At 46.0% G+C, this 16671-nt stretch overlaps 1 protein-coding gene across 2 annotated transcripts in view; it reads left to right on the forward strand.

The window, feature by feature from the left end:
• Nucleotides 1-16671, forward strand: part of BLM (BLM RecQ like helicase) — a 109675-nt gene that overhangs the window by 24762 nt on the left and 68242 nt on the right. For both annotated transcript variants that reach the window (XM_056571558.1, XM_056571559.1), the window contains exons 8-10: nucleotides 3402-3590; nucleotides 8888-9006; nucleotides 11288-11401. In XM_056571558.1, the coding sequence (XP_056427533.1) occupies nucleotides 3402-3590; nucleotides 8888-9006; nucleotides 11288-11401 (422 nt within the window). The remainder of the gene's footprint in view (nucleotides 1-3401; nucleotides 3591-8887; nucleotides 9007-11287; nucleotides 11402-16671) is intronic.

Genomic DNA, 16671 nt, shown 5'->3' on the forward strand with positions numbered 1-16671 from the left:
TTATTACTGGGAAGTTATGGTTATCTGTGAATTGCCATCCATATACATCTGCTAGCTGAGACATTGTAGTTCTTCACTCTGCCTTCATGTGCAGGGACAACTCCTTTTGTCTATGACCGTATGTCCAGGGATGTGGAAATCCTATCGCCCAACACCCGGGACATGCAGTTCCGGGTGCCGGACAGGTGAGTTTTTCCAGCCCTTAGCCAGGCTTCGGGCAAGCAGGGCGCAGCTGCACTCAGCAGTCTGTATGGAGTGGGCTCCAGACTCGTGCCTGCTCCATACTCTGCAGCCCCCGGCTGTTCTCAGTAACCGGGGGATGCCGCTAATAGACAGCATGTGGGGATTGCCGCGGCTGGCTATTAACCCGTTAGATCGCTGCTGTCAAAGCTGACAGCGGCATCTAAAGGGACATGTGAATTCTTCCTGGTGGGCTAGTGGCTAATTTGCAAAATTATCTTTTTCAATTTAACTTCACCGATTTTATATAATATATATATATATATATATATTTTAGAGGCGCACCGAAATGGAAATTTCAGAACCGAAACGAAACCGAAATAAAAAAAAATGTCCGGCCGATACCGAAAATGACTTCTCCCCGTCTTCTGGTAAAATGCAGCGCTCCGCTCATTAGATTAGATTCCCCCACATTAGATTGCCAGCTCCCCCACATTAGGTCGGGAGTTCCCCCACATTAATAGGCAGCTCCCCCACATTAATAGGCAGCTCCCCCACATTAGTAGGCAGCTCCCCCACAATAGTAGGCAGCTCCCCCACATTAATAGGCAGCTCCCCAACAATAGTAGGCAGCTCCCCCACAATAGTAGGCAGCTCCCCCACAATAGTAGGCAGCTCCCCCACATTAGGTCAGCATTTCCCCCACAATAGTAGGCAGGTTCCCCACAATAGTAGGCAGCTCCCCCCAACAATATTAGGCAGCTCCCCCCACATTTGTAGGCAGCTCCCCCCCACATTAGGTCAGCAGTTCCCCCACAATAGTAGGCAGGTTCCCCACAATAGTAGGCAGTTCCCCCACAATATTAGGCAGCTCCCCCCCACAATATTAGGCAGCTCCCCCCCAACAATATTAGGCAGCCCCCCCCCCAACAATATTAGGCAGCTCCCCCCCAACAATATTAGGCAGCTCCCCCCCAACAATATTAGGCAGCTCCCCCCCAACAATATTAGGCAGCTCCCCCCCAACAATATTAGGCAGCTCCCCCCAACAATATTAGGCAGCCCCCCCCCCCCCCACATTAGGTCAGCAGTTCCCCCACAATAGTAGGCAGCTTCCCCCCACCCCACAGACATACAGCTCCTGTATATGGCTGGAGGCTGTATGTCTGTACTGCTGCCCCCACAGTGTTCCGATCACCGCTCCTCCGGCCCGGGGTCACATCTACTGCTATGGACCATAGCAGTAGGTGCCGGGACCGGAGGAGCGGTGATCGGAACACTGAAGAAGATGACGCGGTCACTTACCAGGCCCCGGCCAGCGCGCGTTCTCCTGCGACGATCCTGCGGTCCTCCTGCGTCTCTATGGTTGTACGCACGGAACGTCAGTGACGCCCCCTGCGTACGACCATAGAGGCGGAGAAGTGAGGGACCGAAGGAGGATTGCAGGAGGACGCCGGGGAATGGTGAGTGACCGGCGGACATCCTTATGTCCCGAAAAGATTTTTCGAGACACAGGGATGTCCGGGATAGGAATACTTCTTTTTATGTGCCCGGGCCGGCTCCCGTGTGTGGCTGCAGGCAGGGGCCAGCCAGCGCATATAAAACCTAATACTGTATACTAAAAACCAGGGGGCCTCCAGCTGTTGTGAAACTACAACTCCCAGCATGCCCGGACAGACTTTGCCGGTCCGGGCATGCTGGGAGTTGTAGTTTCACAACAGCTGGAGGCCCCCTGGTTTTTAGTATACAGTATTAGGTTTTATATGCGCTGGCCGGCCCCCGCCTGCAGCCACACACGGGAGCACATAAAAAGAAGTATTTCTATCCCGGAGAGCGCGCCCCCCCAGATGTTGCGCCCGGTGCGGCTGCCCACCCCCTGCACCCCCCACGCTACGCCTCTGCCACTGGCAGTATTTGCAACTTGTGCTGTGGGCGGGCAGGGGAGGTGGTCATTATCGGCACATTTTTTGTTGTTTCGGCATTTCCCCGAAATAGCTATTTTCGGCCGATATGTATCGGCCGCCGATATATCGGTGCATCCCTAATATATATTATTTTAGGTTTCGGAAAATATGTTATTGAAAAATTAAAAGGTATCATTATAGTAGGTAGTTATGGTTATTAAAGGGTGTATAGGGCGTGGAGGAAAAAACGAGAGTGTAAAAGTGAAAATTGTCCCGGACAAGTGGATCGGCATGAGGAACAAGTAGAGTTTGCTCCGTTTTAGTCCCGTGGACAAGTAGTTTTTTATTAAATTCCCACACCCCTGATTATGTCCTTATAGGTCACAGTCCCTGTGATGCAACTGACAGTAATGCTTTAAAGGGAAAGTGCTGAAATACATAACTTTTAACAATTCCTTTTAAAATTCAGCATCTCATTGTGAACCCTAATACCATTAAAAAAACATATAGAGAAAGTCCCAGCTCTGCTGGTCTTACCGGACAATAAAAGGTACCACCAGTCGGTAGATTTCCACTAGTAATGTCAGTATAATGTGCATAAACAGATTTCCCCCCAATCCCCAACACGTTTGTCACATTTTGTGACGTCGTCAGGGGGAATTGTGGTAAGTTCATAGAAAAAGATATACCTAAGCCAGATAGTGACTGCTCACAGGTAGATAACAGAGACAAAGGAGATGGGTAAGGCACTGTGAAGGACTTGTAGTCCTGGTGGGTGCTCCGCTCCAGGAGACTCTACTCAACGTCCCAAAATTCGTCTCAATGAAAGAAAATGAAGTGACACTCCAAGGGATTCAATCCGAACTGGTGTTTTATTCACCATTCGGCACACGATGCAACTTTTCGATCCACAATCCGGATTGAAAAAGATCCGTATCATGGATCGAAATGTTGCTTCATGTACTGATGAGTGAATAAAACGCCAGTTTGGATTGAATCCTTTGAAGTGTCACTTCATTCTCTTTCATTAGGTAGATAACATAGAGTAACTTTGACCTTAATGTGTCCACAAGAGCAATGGGTAGCAGAATCCATAGTGGATTTCCTGTTAAATCTGCAACAGATGCGCTAATGTACTGATTGTTTTGTTCTAAGAGGGTAGAGGAAGCAGAGGTTATCCAACATTCCAATTCACAGTGCCTTTTTGTCTTTTTCCAGCCTATTGCAATTTTCTTCTGAATCCTAGATTTGTCAGGTTACTTTGTTTCTAACTCCTAGTACATCTGGAAAATTAATCTAATCCCATGTTTTGCATAGATTCTTTTATAAAGCTGCCAATAGAGAACCCAGCTCATGAGCGATTTCGGGGCTTCAACTTTCCCCACTCAAAAGAAATGATGAAAATATTCCATAAGAAATTTGGGTTGCACCGCTTTCGTACTAACCAGCTGGAAGCTATCAATGCCTCCTTATGTGGAGAGGATTGCTTCATTCTAATGCCAACAGGTAAGTCCCTATTTCTCATGCACAAATGAAGGATGGGGGGTGGGAGGAAGGCGTGCTGCAGCTCAGGACAGCCTCTAACGCTTGAGCTTGGAAGGAAAACATGACTTTATAATTGTTACAAATAGCCATCAGCTAAGAGACAAGTTTCATTTATTTTATGTCCCTATCAGCTATCTGTCAATGTCTGTAGCTCAGAGCATGATATTGAGCTGACTGATTGTAATTATATTAGAAGAAGCAGAAGGGAAATGGAGACTGTCTAGTATGTGTAAAATTTTTGAATTCAACAGAATGAGTATATATTTATGCTAGGTCTTTTTCTCGATCGCCTCATTGGGGGGGTCACAGAGACCATGGGTATATATTTTCTGTTTGTTATTTTCTAGCTAGGGATTTCTAGTTAGTTTTTTCTCTTTGTTATTTTTCTAGGTTGGGCAACAGGAGCATGGCGCTACCTGATCGGCCACATGTGACAAAGGGGCACGATGCATAAAAGTATGAGACGTCAACCCCTTCTCGCCAATGGTCAACACCTGGCAGCAGTACCCTGGGTCCGGTTCCCCCGCTTGCCCCTGCCCGCCTTGCTATGGCAGCTTGGCATGATGCAGCGCGGCCTTCAGCTGACTGAAGACTTCTGGGTGAGTATAGGAAGATGTAGTCTGTGGGTGAGAATGAACTTCATCCTCACCCCCCCCCCCCCCCCCCCCACCACCTCTCTCCCTTGTACTCATCCAAGGGTCCCCCTTCTTCATAGTGCAGCCGCCATTGCACGTGGCTGTGCTGGTCGGTCCCCTCATGGCTTCTGGCGCCTCATTGAGGGCACAGTCTGGTGGACTGTCCATCATTCCCTCCACCCCGGCCAATATCCCCTTGCCACACTTGTTTTGCGGCCTGGCCACGTTTTTCTTAACTGCTGACCGGAGACCCTCTCTGCTTGCTGCCCCGATATCTGGAGCAGGAGGTCTCCACTACCCGTGTAGCTGCCACGATCCTGGTTGGCTTGTTGGAGGAGTCTTTATCCCCTCCGACAATTCTTTCCTGCCCCGCACTTGCCGCATCTGTCAGATTGCTGCCAGGCTAAGTAGACTGTCCGCATTCTGTTACCTTGCAGGCTGGACCCTCTTTAGTCATCGGGTCTCCGGTCCTGCGTGGCTGGACAGTGTAGCAGTGGAGTCTTGTCTCTGCAGCAGCTACTTTATCAATCTCATTTTTCCTTCTATGGGCAGGTGATATTAGTGATCTGGCTACACATTACTATTGCCTCCTATGGGATGCTCCTCGTTGCTCATACTGTCTTGGCGCCCCCCCCCCCCCCCTGGAGTTGGGGTGGAATTTCTTAGGTTTCTGCTATTTCACGGGCGGTCTTTGAATTTCTCCTCCTTTTAGGCGGAGTTCTGTCAGTCTTCTGTACTTCCTCCTGTGACTGGCTAAGCCATCTTGTTGAACCCTTCCACTACCGGCTTGGGTGTAGCTTAGTGGCTGTCTACTATCGAGATTCAGCCTTCACGCCTCCCCTTCTTTTAGGAGTTGTATGGCCCTTGTACAGTTCCTGCTCTTGCTTTTGCACCTGTTGCCCTCCGACCGCCCAGTATCGGAGGGTTTCTTTATTTTGCTCCTGCCCTCGTTTTCCCTTTTTGGCAGGGTTCTACTGGATATGGCGTAGTTGCAGCTTTTGCTTTCCTAGCTTTTGCATTGATCTTCTTTGGGGCACTTGTTTGTCCTGCCAGGGCAATTCCTGTTTTCTACACCTCTTCCTCTGGGCAGTGTTCTGTCTGTTCTTGCCAGGTCCATACCCTGGCTTCTCCAGCCCCTCTCGCTGCCCTCTCTCCCTGTCTGGGAGCGTCTTGCATGGAAGCCATCCTGGTGGTCCTTGTGCTTCCTTCTGGATGTGAGGGCTCTGTTGTTTTCTGCTTGTACTTTCCAGCGATCTTTCTGCTTAGTGTCTCTAGGTCTTCCACTTGTGGCCTTTTTGTTCAGGTTGCCTCTGGCTCCCCGGGGCTCCTCGACAATCTCGGCTGTGGCAAGTCCCTCCTCCTTTTTGGAGTGTCAATTGTACTGTGCTTGCCTGCCTGTCTGGATGGGCGCCCTGGTCATGTTTTCTTTACCTCGCCTTGTTGCTTCGGTTCGGTTGACATCTCGCTGGGTCCCCTCTGTCTTCCTCTTGGTGACTTTCATTCTGGGATGTTGCTCTCTCGGTCATCCAGCGCATCTCGCCATTGGAATCCCCTACTTAATCGGCCTTGTCTATATCCTAGCCTCGTGTCTGTGAGTGCCGGATGGCATGGTGGCCTTAGGCGTTGCGGTGCAATTTTCTCATGGCCGCTGTTCTTTCCTAAGGCATGTCACTCTTCCCTTGTGGCCCCAGAGTCTGGTCCCTCTCCCCTGATATTTTGCACTTTCAGGCTCTCATTGCCTTGGGCTCTCTTCAAGGTGGCATTTCCATGCCTTGCGCTCCGGAGCGGTTGTTCCTGAGGCTTCCACCATTTCAGGGGTTCCTCTCTGGCCTTGGCGGCGTTCTGGTCCCACTCTTCTCCGCTGTTTCTCTGCAGAAGCGGACCTTGTTCACCGCTCCATTTCCTGCCCCGGCCTTGGTACTTATCGGCCGGAGTGTTTACTCCTCGTTTGGGACTCCAGGGTCTCTCCATTTCTTCATGGATCTGGGATCCTCTCTTTCCCTGGTCGGTGGCTCCGGTATTCCGGATGGCTCTGCTCCTTCCCTCCGGTCTTTTTGCGTTCCTCCTTCTCCCTCCGGAGTGGGAGGGGCACGGATATTAGGGTCTCGGGGTAGGGGCCTTCCGGTCATCCTGGTTGCTTTAAACTGGCCGTTTCATGCGTCTTCAGTGTGTGTGTGTGTGTGTGTGTGTGTGTGTGTGTGTGTGTGTGTGTGTGTGTGGTCTGCCGTGTCGCATGTTATTTCCCACTCTTTTGGCTATGCAACGTACTCTTGAGTTATCTTCCACCCAGTTTTTCGCGGGGTGGCCTTAGGATTTGAGTCTGGACCTCTCGGTTCGGGTGGTCGGCAGGTGCAGCTTGCCCTGGCCTTTTTTCTGGCCGGTTTCATCATGCGCTCGGGACTGTACATGAGTTTTGGTTTATTTCTCTCTTAGTCCCATTCTAGCGGCTCTGGTATCCGCCTTCTGAGTCTTGCCTTCTTGCTGAGCGTGCTCAGCTGCTGTTACGATTCGGCAGGCTGGATGTGGATCCTTTGTGTCATCGAGGGATTGGCGTGGACCGTGTCGGTGGACCGGTTCTAGGTTGCTACTGGTCTTCACCAGAGCCCTCCGCAAAGCGGGATGGTCTTGCTGCGGCGGTAGCAACCAGGTCGTATCCCCCAGCAACGGCTCAACCTCGCTGACTGCTGAGAAGGCGTGGGTCGTAGTCAATAGAGATAGTAAGAGGTCAGGAACACAGTTATGGCAAATAAAATAAACGCTTTCTCAAGGCACAATGGCAACAAGATCCGGCAAGGCAGTGAAGGGGAAGTGAGGTTATATAGACAGGGAGCAGGTGGAGGCTAATTAGACTGATTGGGCCAGGCACCAATCATTGGTGCACTGGCCCTTTAAATCTTAGAGAGCTGGCGCGCGTGCGCCCCAAGGATCAGAGGCGCGCGCGCCAGGACGTGACAGCCAGGGACAGGTAAGTGACTTGGGATATGATTCACGAGCGGGCGCGTCCCGCTATGCGAATCGCATCCCCGCCGGCAGTGTCAGTGCAGCGCTCCCGGTCAGCGGGTCTGACCAGGGCGCTGCAGAGAGAGGAACGCCGCGAGCGCTCCGGGGAGGAGCAGGGACCCGGAGCGCTCGGCGTAACAGCTGCTTTTCTATTGTCATTCTCTCTCCTCAGCCTCTGTCCTACGGTGGCGGTTGGCCTCCTGTCGGGACTCTCCCTTCATGCCTCCCTGGCATGTTTCTCTTCTTGAAGTTGCGTTTCCTCGCCATTGCCTTGCTTAGATGGATCTCTGTATTAGGGGTTCTCTTATCGCTCTCTTCCGCGTTTGTGGTCCTGCGTCTTATGTATTTTCATCAGAGGTGTTTTCTGCTCTCCTGCCAGGCCGCGTTCGGCCCGACAGGCCTCCAGGGCAACCATTTGTTGTCTTATTTGGTCGGCTGTTGAACCCTAATCTCCACACAGTTCCCTCCTTTTGGGTCCTGCCTTACCCCTCATGTTTTGTGGGGGCGTCCGGATGGTTGGTTGCTGGGTTCCGGTTTCCTCTGGGCCTCGTCCACTTTCTTGTGCGACTGTTTATGGCCCAGTCTCTAGCCTGACCTTCCCTTCTCTGGCGTTTGTTTTTCCCACCTCAGGGCCTGCTTTTGGGGCATCCCATGGTCTCTTTGTCCCCCAATGAGGTGACTGAGAAAAGTTTTTGTACTCGCCCCAAAATCTCTTTATCGTAGCCTTCATTGGGGGACACAGCACCCACCCATTTACGGTTACCTGCTTAGGTTGTTTTGTTTCCTTTGTATAACTTTTGATGTCCTTCGGACGTTTTCTCGTTTTGTGGTTATGCTTCTCCTACTGCTTTGTGACACAACTGATTAGCTCTGTGCCTGTGGGAGGAGCCGACTTCTTTTTTTGCCTAGTGTCAGCCTCCTAGTGGACAGCAGCATATACCCATGGTCTCTTTGTCCCCAATGAAGGCTATGAGATAGATTTTACGGAGAGTACAAAAAATCTCCTTTTTTAGCCTTACAAACTATATATAGCTATGTATCAGCAAAGCATATGCTTCCTTTTGCATTGGTGTATGCCTGATGTGTTTATAGGGGTACTCCGCCCCTGGACATCTTATCCCCTATCCCAAGGATAGGGTATAAGATGTCTGATCGCTGGAGTTCCAGCCACTGGGACCCCCTGCCATCTCTAGGATCGCCGGGTTCGGGCACCTCCATTCATGTCTATGGGAGGGGGTGTGACTGCTGTGGTCACTCGTCACTCCCCCTCCTGTAGACATGAATGGAGGCACTTGGCATGACATCACGGCCTCCAAAACCGGGTGTTCTGAACAGAAGTGTTCAGAACGCCAGGGTGCCAGCCCAGAGATCGCGGGGGTCTGGCTACTTAGGATAGGGGTTAAGATGTCTAGGGGCAGCGTACCCCTTTCAGCTATTTTTAACTTTCCTTTCACAGTAAGCAAAGGAATTCTCCCAAAAATGCTACATAGATTATAATCTATGTCAAAGTCTTTTGCTAATTATATTAAAATGTAGTTTTAGCACGCCAGGTATTGACATTATTTTACCTTTAAACAAACAAATATTGTTTTAAATTGATTATATAATCTAAATTATTTTTAGGTGGTGGGAAGAGTTTGTGTTACCAGCTGCCCGGCTGTGTGTCCCCCGGTGTTACTATTGTCATATCCCCCCTCCGTTCCTTGATCGTTGACCAGGTTCAGAAGCTTACTACTCTAGATGTAAGAATTTTGTGTCTGACAGATATATTAAACGGGACATCTGAGGGTATAAACCAAAAAAATTCCAGAAAAACAATGTTCCATCCTTGTGTGTTTAATCACTGAAATATCTAGTCTTACAAATCCTGGCATCCTCCTCTTTCCCTTCCATCCCTAATTTCCTCACCATCCTGTCACTCTATAACTAAGGCCCCTTTCACACTATAAAATTCAGCCGTTAAAAGATCCGTTATAAACTAATGTAGCTTCCCCAGCTGTCTGCAGACTCCCGCAGCCAGGCAATTACTACTCCAATCATGGAAACAAGTCTGTTCCATAATGGGAGTAGTAGTCCCGGCTGTGGGAGTCTGTAGGCTGAGGTGTTACGGCCATACATGAGGGATAACAGGTCTTAACGAATGAATATTTATTCATCCGTTAGCACCCGTTATTTCACATCCGTTTTCACACATAAAACGGACAATTAAAAACGGATGAATGCTCATAGTGTGAAAGAAGCCTAAGCCAGCCACCTACTTTACCCCTCTGTTTGTGTTGGGAGATCAGCAGGACAGCAAGGGTCTGGTAGTTGGACTTTGTTCAAGTCCATTAGATGATGCGCACCTCGTGGAGGCAGTTAAACTAGTTATTTTATGGCATCATGCTGATGCTCTAGGAAAATCAAAAATATGACTGGGTAGTAGAGTTCTAATTATTGATTTCATACATGGTTTGCAGAGAGATAAAGTCCAAATATATGTTCTTTATTTTTAATATTTATGTCCTTTAAAGGCTCAAGCTCCAAAATGACTATACCTATGGCAGTGATTAAAATGGTATGTGCACATGAGGCATTTATCATCCCTGCGCCTGGCGTAAACTTAGTCACATCATTTTCACACAAACACCCGCTTTGCACAAAATGTTTGCTACATTTTAACACTTTTAGCGTGACATTGCATGCCGAATTTATTACAATTTATGGCTGCAAAAAGGCATTTATTGCAGCTGAAATCTACCCCAGTTTGGAGCTGGAATAAATTTTAGTGAAGGGGGGATTTGCACATCTACATAAGTCCAGCGTGCCCGTGCACTGGATGGGGGTTGTTATAAGAAAGTCTTGTGATAATTCCATCTCCCCATAGTGTTTCATGTGTCCCAGTATCATGGATGCATCACTTTCAGTTGTTATTATTATTGGTGGTGACCTGTAGTATTACTCTACAATTCACCTAGTTGGCAAAGTGTGAAAATTTGAGCATGTATGATTACTGTAAAGCCCACATGCTTATGCAGTGCAACAAAATGATCAAAAGCTCTCCATGATCACTCACATACACATGTGCCGTGTCTTACCGAATGCCTCGGGCTGCCGGGATGTGTCTTGGTCACGAGGTATGCTTCTTCTCCTCTTACCTGCTAGGTCCTAACCTTTCCCCCCCATATCTCTTTTCCCCCCTTCCCCTTGCCCTTTCCTACTCTCCCTTCTTTCCCTTAAAATCTCCCACCTACCTCCCCTCCCCCCTCATCCTCTTTTTTTCCCCCTCTCTTCTCCCCTCTCCCAGTATACCTGTGTTTAGGTAATGTTTTCATATAATATAGTAATGTGAATTGATTATTGTCTGACATTACTAGTTTTGTAGTCTGCTTACCGTGGGGCACTCGCCATATCTCATGACTGCACCCTTGTAGTATACCATGCTATTCGAGCACTGATAGCTGCTCCTAACCTTATTGATGTTTTATTGCACTGTTTTCATGCATTTGGTTTCTCCTTTTTTGGGTGACTGCCTAATTTTGTTTAAGGTTCTGCATTGCAATGCAGTCGAATTTTTGCACTGTTTATTCTTGCTTTGTTAATTTACTGAAACCTTAATAAAATATATAAAAAGTATTATCAAAAGCTAGCCGTAGGGATTCATATTTAGGGTACGTTCACACATACAGGATCTGCTGTATTTTTTGTGCAGCTGATTTTGCTACCCATTAACTTCAATGGGTAGGAAAATCAGCTGCACAAAATATGCAGCAAAAATATGCAGCTAATTGTTTCAGCCCAACATCTGCCATGGCAGAAACCAAATATCCAGAAGATATTTTTTGTATTAGATGCGTTTTCACAGAAAGAAGCTGTGCCAAAGGGCTCCTATAGCCACTTACAACTATATATGGAGATCACTTGCCCATTCAGTCTGGTGTCCGGTCATTCGGGCAGAGTTTACTTGCTTGTAGCTATTAAAATACTTTTCACTTTGAAACTGCAGAATATTTTATATCGTATTAACGGTTGTTTTATTTTTAGATTCCTGCCACTTATCTCACTGGGAATAAGACGGATGCTGAAGCTTCCAGTATTTATTTACAGCTCTCTAAAAAAGATCCAATTATAAAGCTGCTTTATGTCACTCCAGAGAAGGTAAATATATGCTAAAGTAAAACAACTGTTTAGTCATTCTCAAAGGATTTTTCAACGGTTCTAAAGTTTTAACAACTTGTGATATTTAGAGTCCTGAAAAGTAGCTATTATTTTTATTTAAGGCAAACAACTACAGCATTGTTCAAGTATGCTTGTGTGTGTGATCCCAGTATTTCTGCTTACAGTTCATACTTTTTTCATGGCGTTTAACCCCTTAAGGACGCAGGACGTAAATGTACGTCCTGGTGAGGTGGTACTTAACGCACCAGGACGTACATTTACGTCCTAAGCATAACCGCGGGCATCGGAGCGATGCCCGTGTCATGCGCGGCTGATCCCGGCTGCTGATCGCAGCCAGGGACCCGCCGGCAATGGCCGACGCCCGCGATCTCGCGGGCGTCCGCCATTAACCCCTCAGGTGCCGGGATCAATACAGATCCCGGCATCTGCGGGAGTTCGCGATTAAAATGAACGATCGGATCGCCCGCAGCGCTGCTGCGGGGATCCGATCATTCATAACGCCGCACGGAGGTCCCCTCACCTTCCTCCGTGCGGCTCCCGGCGTCTCCTGCTCTGGTCTGTGATCGAGCAGACCAGAGCAGGAGATGACCGATAATACTGATCTGTTCTATGTCCTATACATAGAACAGATCAGTATTAGCAATCATGGTATTGCTATGAATAGTCCCATATGGGGACTATTCAAGTGTAAAAAAAAATGTAAAAAAATGTAAAAGTAAAAGTAAAAAAAAGTGAAAAATCCCCTCCCCCAATAAAAAAGTAAAACGTCCGTTTTTTCCTATTTTACCCCCAAAAAGCGTAAAAAACATTTTTTATAGACATATTTGGTATCACCGCGTGCGTAAATGTCCGAACTATTAAAATAAAATGTTAATGATCCCGTAGGGTGAACGGCGTGAACGAAAAAAAATTAAAAAAGTCCAAAATTCCTACTTTTTTAATACATTTTATTAAAAAAAAAATTATAAAAAATGTATTAAAAGTTTTTTATATACAAATGTGGTATCAAAAAAAAGTACAGATCATGGCGCAAAAAATGAGCCCCCATACCGCCGCTTATACGGAAAAATAAAAAAGTTATAGGTCATCAAAATAAAGGGATTATAAACGTACTAATTTGGTTAAAAAGTTTGTGATTTTTTTTAAGCGCAACAATAATATAAAAGTATATAATAATGGGTATCATTTTAATCGTATTGACCCTCAGAATAAAGAACACATGTCATTTTTACCAGAAATTGTACGGCGTGAAAACAAAACCTTCCAAAATTAGCAAAATTGCGTTTTTTGTTTTAATTTCCCCACAAAAATAGTGTTTTTTGGTTGCGCCATACATTTTATGATATAATGAGTGATGTCATTACAAAGGACAACTGGTCGCGCAAAAAACAAGCCCTCATACTAGTCTGTGGATGAAAATATAAAAGAGTTATGATTTTTAGAAGGCGAGGAGGAAAAAATGAAAACGTAAAAATTAAATTGTCTGAGTCCTTAAGGCCAAAATGGGCTGAGTCCTTAAGGGGTTAAAGGGGACCCTGAGAGTTGCTGGTGTTCTGGTCTTCCATGCAAGAGAGGGTTAGAGTGCTGTATTGTTTTATTTTTTTATTAAACATTTTGCAGTTTACAGACAAACTACAAAACAAAACTATAACCCCTCCCCCCCACCCACACAGAACGCCCACCCCCAAGTCCCGTGTCTTACCCTCTTATAAGAATAGGTATAAAACTTCAAAATTGAAAAATATTGCAATATCCGTCCATAAATTGTGTAAACATGGTACAGTTAGAACGTAAAAAAATGAGATCAAATTATCCACAATAGTAGAGAAAGGAGGGTCCCCATCCCAGAGAGTCCACATAAAGGATGGATGAGCATACCCATAATAGGTTACGAAAAAACACGGAGTGCCCCACACAGAAAGAGTCTTACAACTTCAAAGAGTGCTGTATTGTTGATGGTCCTACTGATCATAAAGTTTATTCCACTACTGTCAGATTTAGGGAAGAGTCACATGGCAGATATGCTCTGGAAATTCTACAGCATACAGTAGTAGGGACGTTGATGACATTTTATAAATGTCATCCACACACAGCCGAAAAAAAATCAGCAGAAAATGTGTGTGTCCTCAAGTGGAGTCGTGTTGTAAACTTTTATTTATTTCCGATTTTCCACACAGAGAAATCAAAAAGTGTAATAAATCAGCATTTTTACAGATTTCTTTGTGGAAACAGTACAGATCTGCATATGGGGGTCTTTTAACGCATTTGGGGAGATTTATCAAACTGTGTGAGAGAAAAAGTGAAGTAATTTTTTCCACAGCAACCAATCACAGCTCAGCCTTCACTTTACCAGCGCTCGTTAGCTGAGCTGTGATTGGTTGCTGTGGGAAAAATCACTCGCCTTTTTCTCTCACACAGTTTGTTAAATCTGGGACATTGTGTTTTTCTTTAACCCCTTAAGGACGCAGCCCATTTGGGCCTTAAGGACACAGACAATTACATTTTTATGTTTTAGTTTTTTCCTCCTCACCTTCAAAAAAATCATAACTCTTTTTTATATTTTCATCCACAGACTGGTATGAGGGCTTGTTTTTTGCGCGACCAGTTATCCGTTGTAATGCCATCACTCACTTTACCATTAAATGTGTGACGCAACCAAAAAAATACTATGTGTGGTGAAATTAAAAAGAAAACCGCAATTTTGATAATTTTGGAAGGTTTTGTTTTCACGCTGTACAATTTACGGTAAAAGTGACGTGTTCTTTATTCTTTGGGTCAATACGATTAAAATGATACCCATGATAACATACTTTTCTATTACTGTTGCGCTTAAAAAAAATTGCAAACTTTTTAACCAAATTAGTATGTTTTAAATCCCCCTATTTTGAAGACCTATAACTTTTTCATTTTTCCGTATAAGCGGCGGTATGAGGGCTCATTTTTTGCGCCTTGATCTGTACTTTTTTATTGATACCATATTTGCTTATATAGAACTTTTTTTTTTTATCATTCAAAGTTTTATTTAAAAAATACAAAGAAACAGAAATCAAGGCAGACAAAGAAATCTGACAAACATAAGCAAAATACGGAGAATCATCCGCGAGTACTCAGGGTACTTGATTATACCAATGAAATCTGGGCTCGACTATCAGAACAAAATATAACAGTTCAACTTTGCTGAGTCTCGACAAAGACCAAGGAGTATCCTCAGCCAACTTGCTAATATTACAGCGATATAGTCCAGAAGGCAAAAAAAAGTGCAAGCCAAGGAGGCAACAGAAAAACAGAAAGTAAATGGGCAGGAATGGGACAGAGTGAAGGAGGACGGGAAGAGAGACAAGGGAAGACGAGAGGATGGGTCAGCAAAGTTAGGGAAGGGGGAAAGTAGAAACATTTTATTTAGAACTTTTAATCCATTTTTTATAAATTTTTTGGGGGAATAAAATGTTATAAAAAAGCATCTATTTTGGACTTTTTTTTTATTTTTACGTTCACGCCGTTCACCGTACGGTATCATTAACATTTTATTTTAATAGTTCAGATATTACGCACGCGGCGATACCAAATTTGTATATAAAATATTTTTTAACACTTTTTGGGGGTGAAATAGGGAAAATGGGACAATTTACGTTTTTATTGGGGGAGGGGGTTTTTCAAATTTTTTTAACTTTATTTTTATACTTTTTTTACTTTTATTTTTACACTTTAATAGTCCCCATAGGGTACTATTTATAGCAATCACTCGATTGCTAATCCTGTTCAGTGCTATCAGTCATCTTCTGCTCTGGTCTGCAGGAAGGTAGATCAGAGCAGAAGACGCCGGGAAGGCAGCGGAGGCAGGTCAGGGACCTCTGGCTGCCGTGCAGGATGATTGGATCGCCGCAGCAGCGCGATGCTGCAGATGCCGTGATCTGTATTGATCACGGCATCTGAGGGGTTAATGGCGGACATCCGCGGGATCGCGGGTGTCCGCCATTACGGGCAGGTCCCTGGCTGCGATCAGCAGCCTGGACCTGCCGCGCATGATCCTGGCATCGCTCCGATGCTTGCGGGTATGCTTAGGATGTAAATGTACCAACGCACCAGGACGTACATTTACGGCACTCGTCGTTAAGGGGTTAAAGCGTAACTGTCATCATTTTTTAACCCCCCCCCAGACTACTATAATGTTGTTCCTTATGACCATAAAGTCACTGCAGCCATACCTTTATCGCTGCTCTTCCTTCTTTTATAACTTAGAAAATCCTTTTATTCAGCAGTCAGGCACAGTCGGATAGGCGTGGCTTGGGGTTCACAAAGCCCCGCCTCCACCACACCTATTCTCTCTTTCAGTAAGACACAGCGGTCCACAGTGCATGCGCTCCTCCCGTCCGGCACTTATATTCTACAAAAAACAATGCCCGTTGTTGTCCTCTTCAACTCCCGGTGACCAGGATGTACAGATACTAGAGGCAGAGAGCTTGTTCGTTCACTGCCTCTAGTACAGCACGTGCGCACTGAGCGCATAGATGGCGGGAGGGAGCGAGCGCTCGCTCTGTCAATTCAGGGCAGCGGCGCACACGTCTGAGAGGGGTGCATGCGCACTGGATTTGTTGTGGACCGCTGTGTCTTGCTACACAGCGGTCCCAGCGCTGAAAGAGAGGATAGGCGCTATGGAGGCGGGGTTTTGCAAACCCCAAGCCACGCCTATCCGACTGTGCCTGACCACTGAATAATAGGATTTTATAACTTATAAAAGAAGGAAGAGCAGCGATAAAGGTATGGCTGCAGTCACTTTATGGTAATCAGGAACAACATTATAGTAGTCTGGGGGCGGGGGGGGGGGGTTTAAAAAATTATGCCAGTTGCGCTTTAAATTTAGCCACACCAAACTTATCACTGAAAAATGTAGTGTGTATTTTCTGCAGAGTAGTTTTGCTGTGGAAAATTAGCAGCATTTACACTGCGTGTGACTGTACTTTTGGCAAAATGGAAGGTACCCTTTAGGGTAGGTTTATATGTGGTGGAAGATTTCCACCATTCTGTAGCAGTTGTGTGCAAAAATGTGTTCCATGCTGATTTTTGGGCTGCATTCAGGTGTGGTGTTCACCTTCTACTTTGCATTGTATCTGAACTTACCTTTGAGAATAAGAGTTTTGTAAGCAGCTCTGGGGCAGTTTTAGTATTTCAAATGTGCCAAAGACTGGCATACATGCCTTGCCCTGCTTTAATTGCTCATAAATACACATTGTGAGCTAATATTACCATCT

Source organism: Hyla sarda, chromosome 4 (genome assembly GCF_029499605.1).
Source record: "Hyla sarda isolate aHylSar1 chromosome 4, aHylSar1.hap1, whole genome shotgun sequence".
Lineage (NCBI taxonomy): Eukaryota > Metazoa > Chordata > Amphibia > Anura > Hylidae > Hyla > Hyla sarda.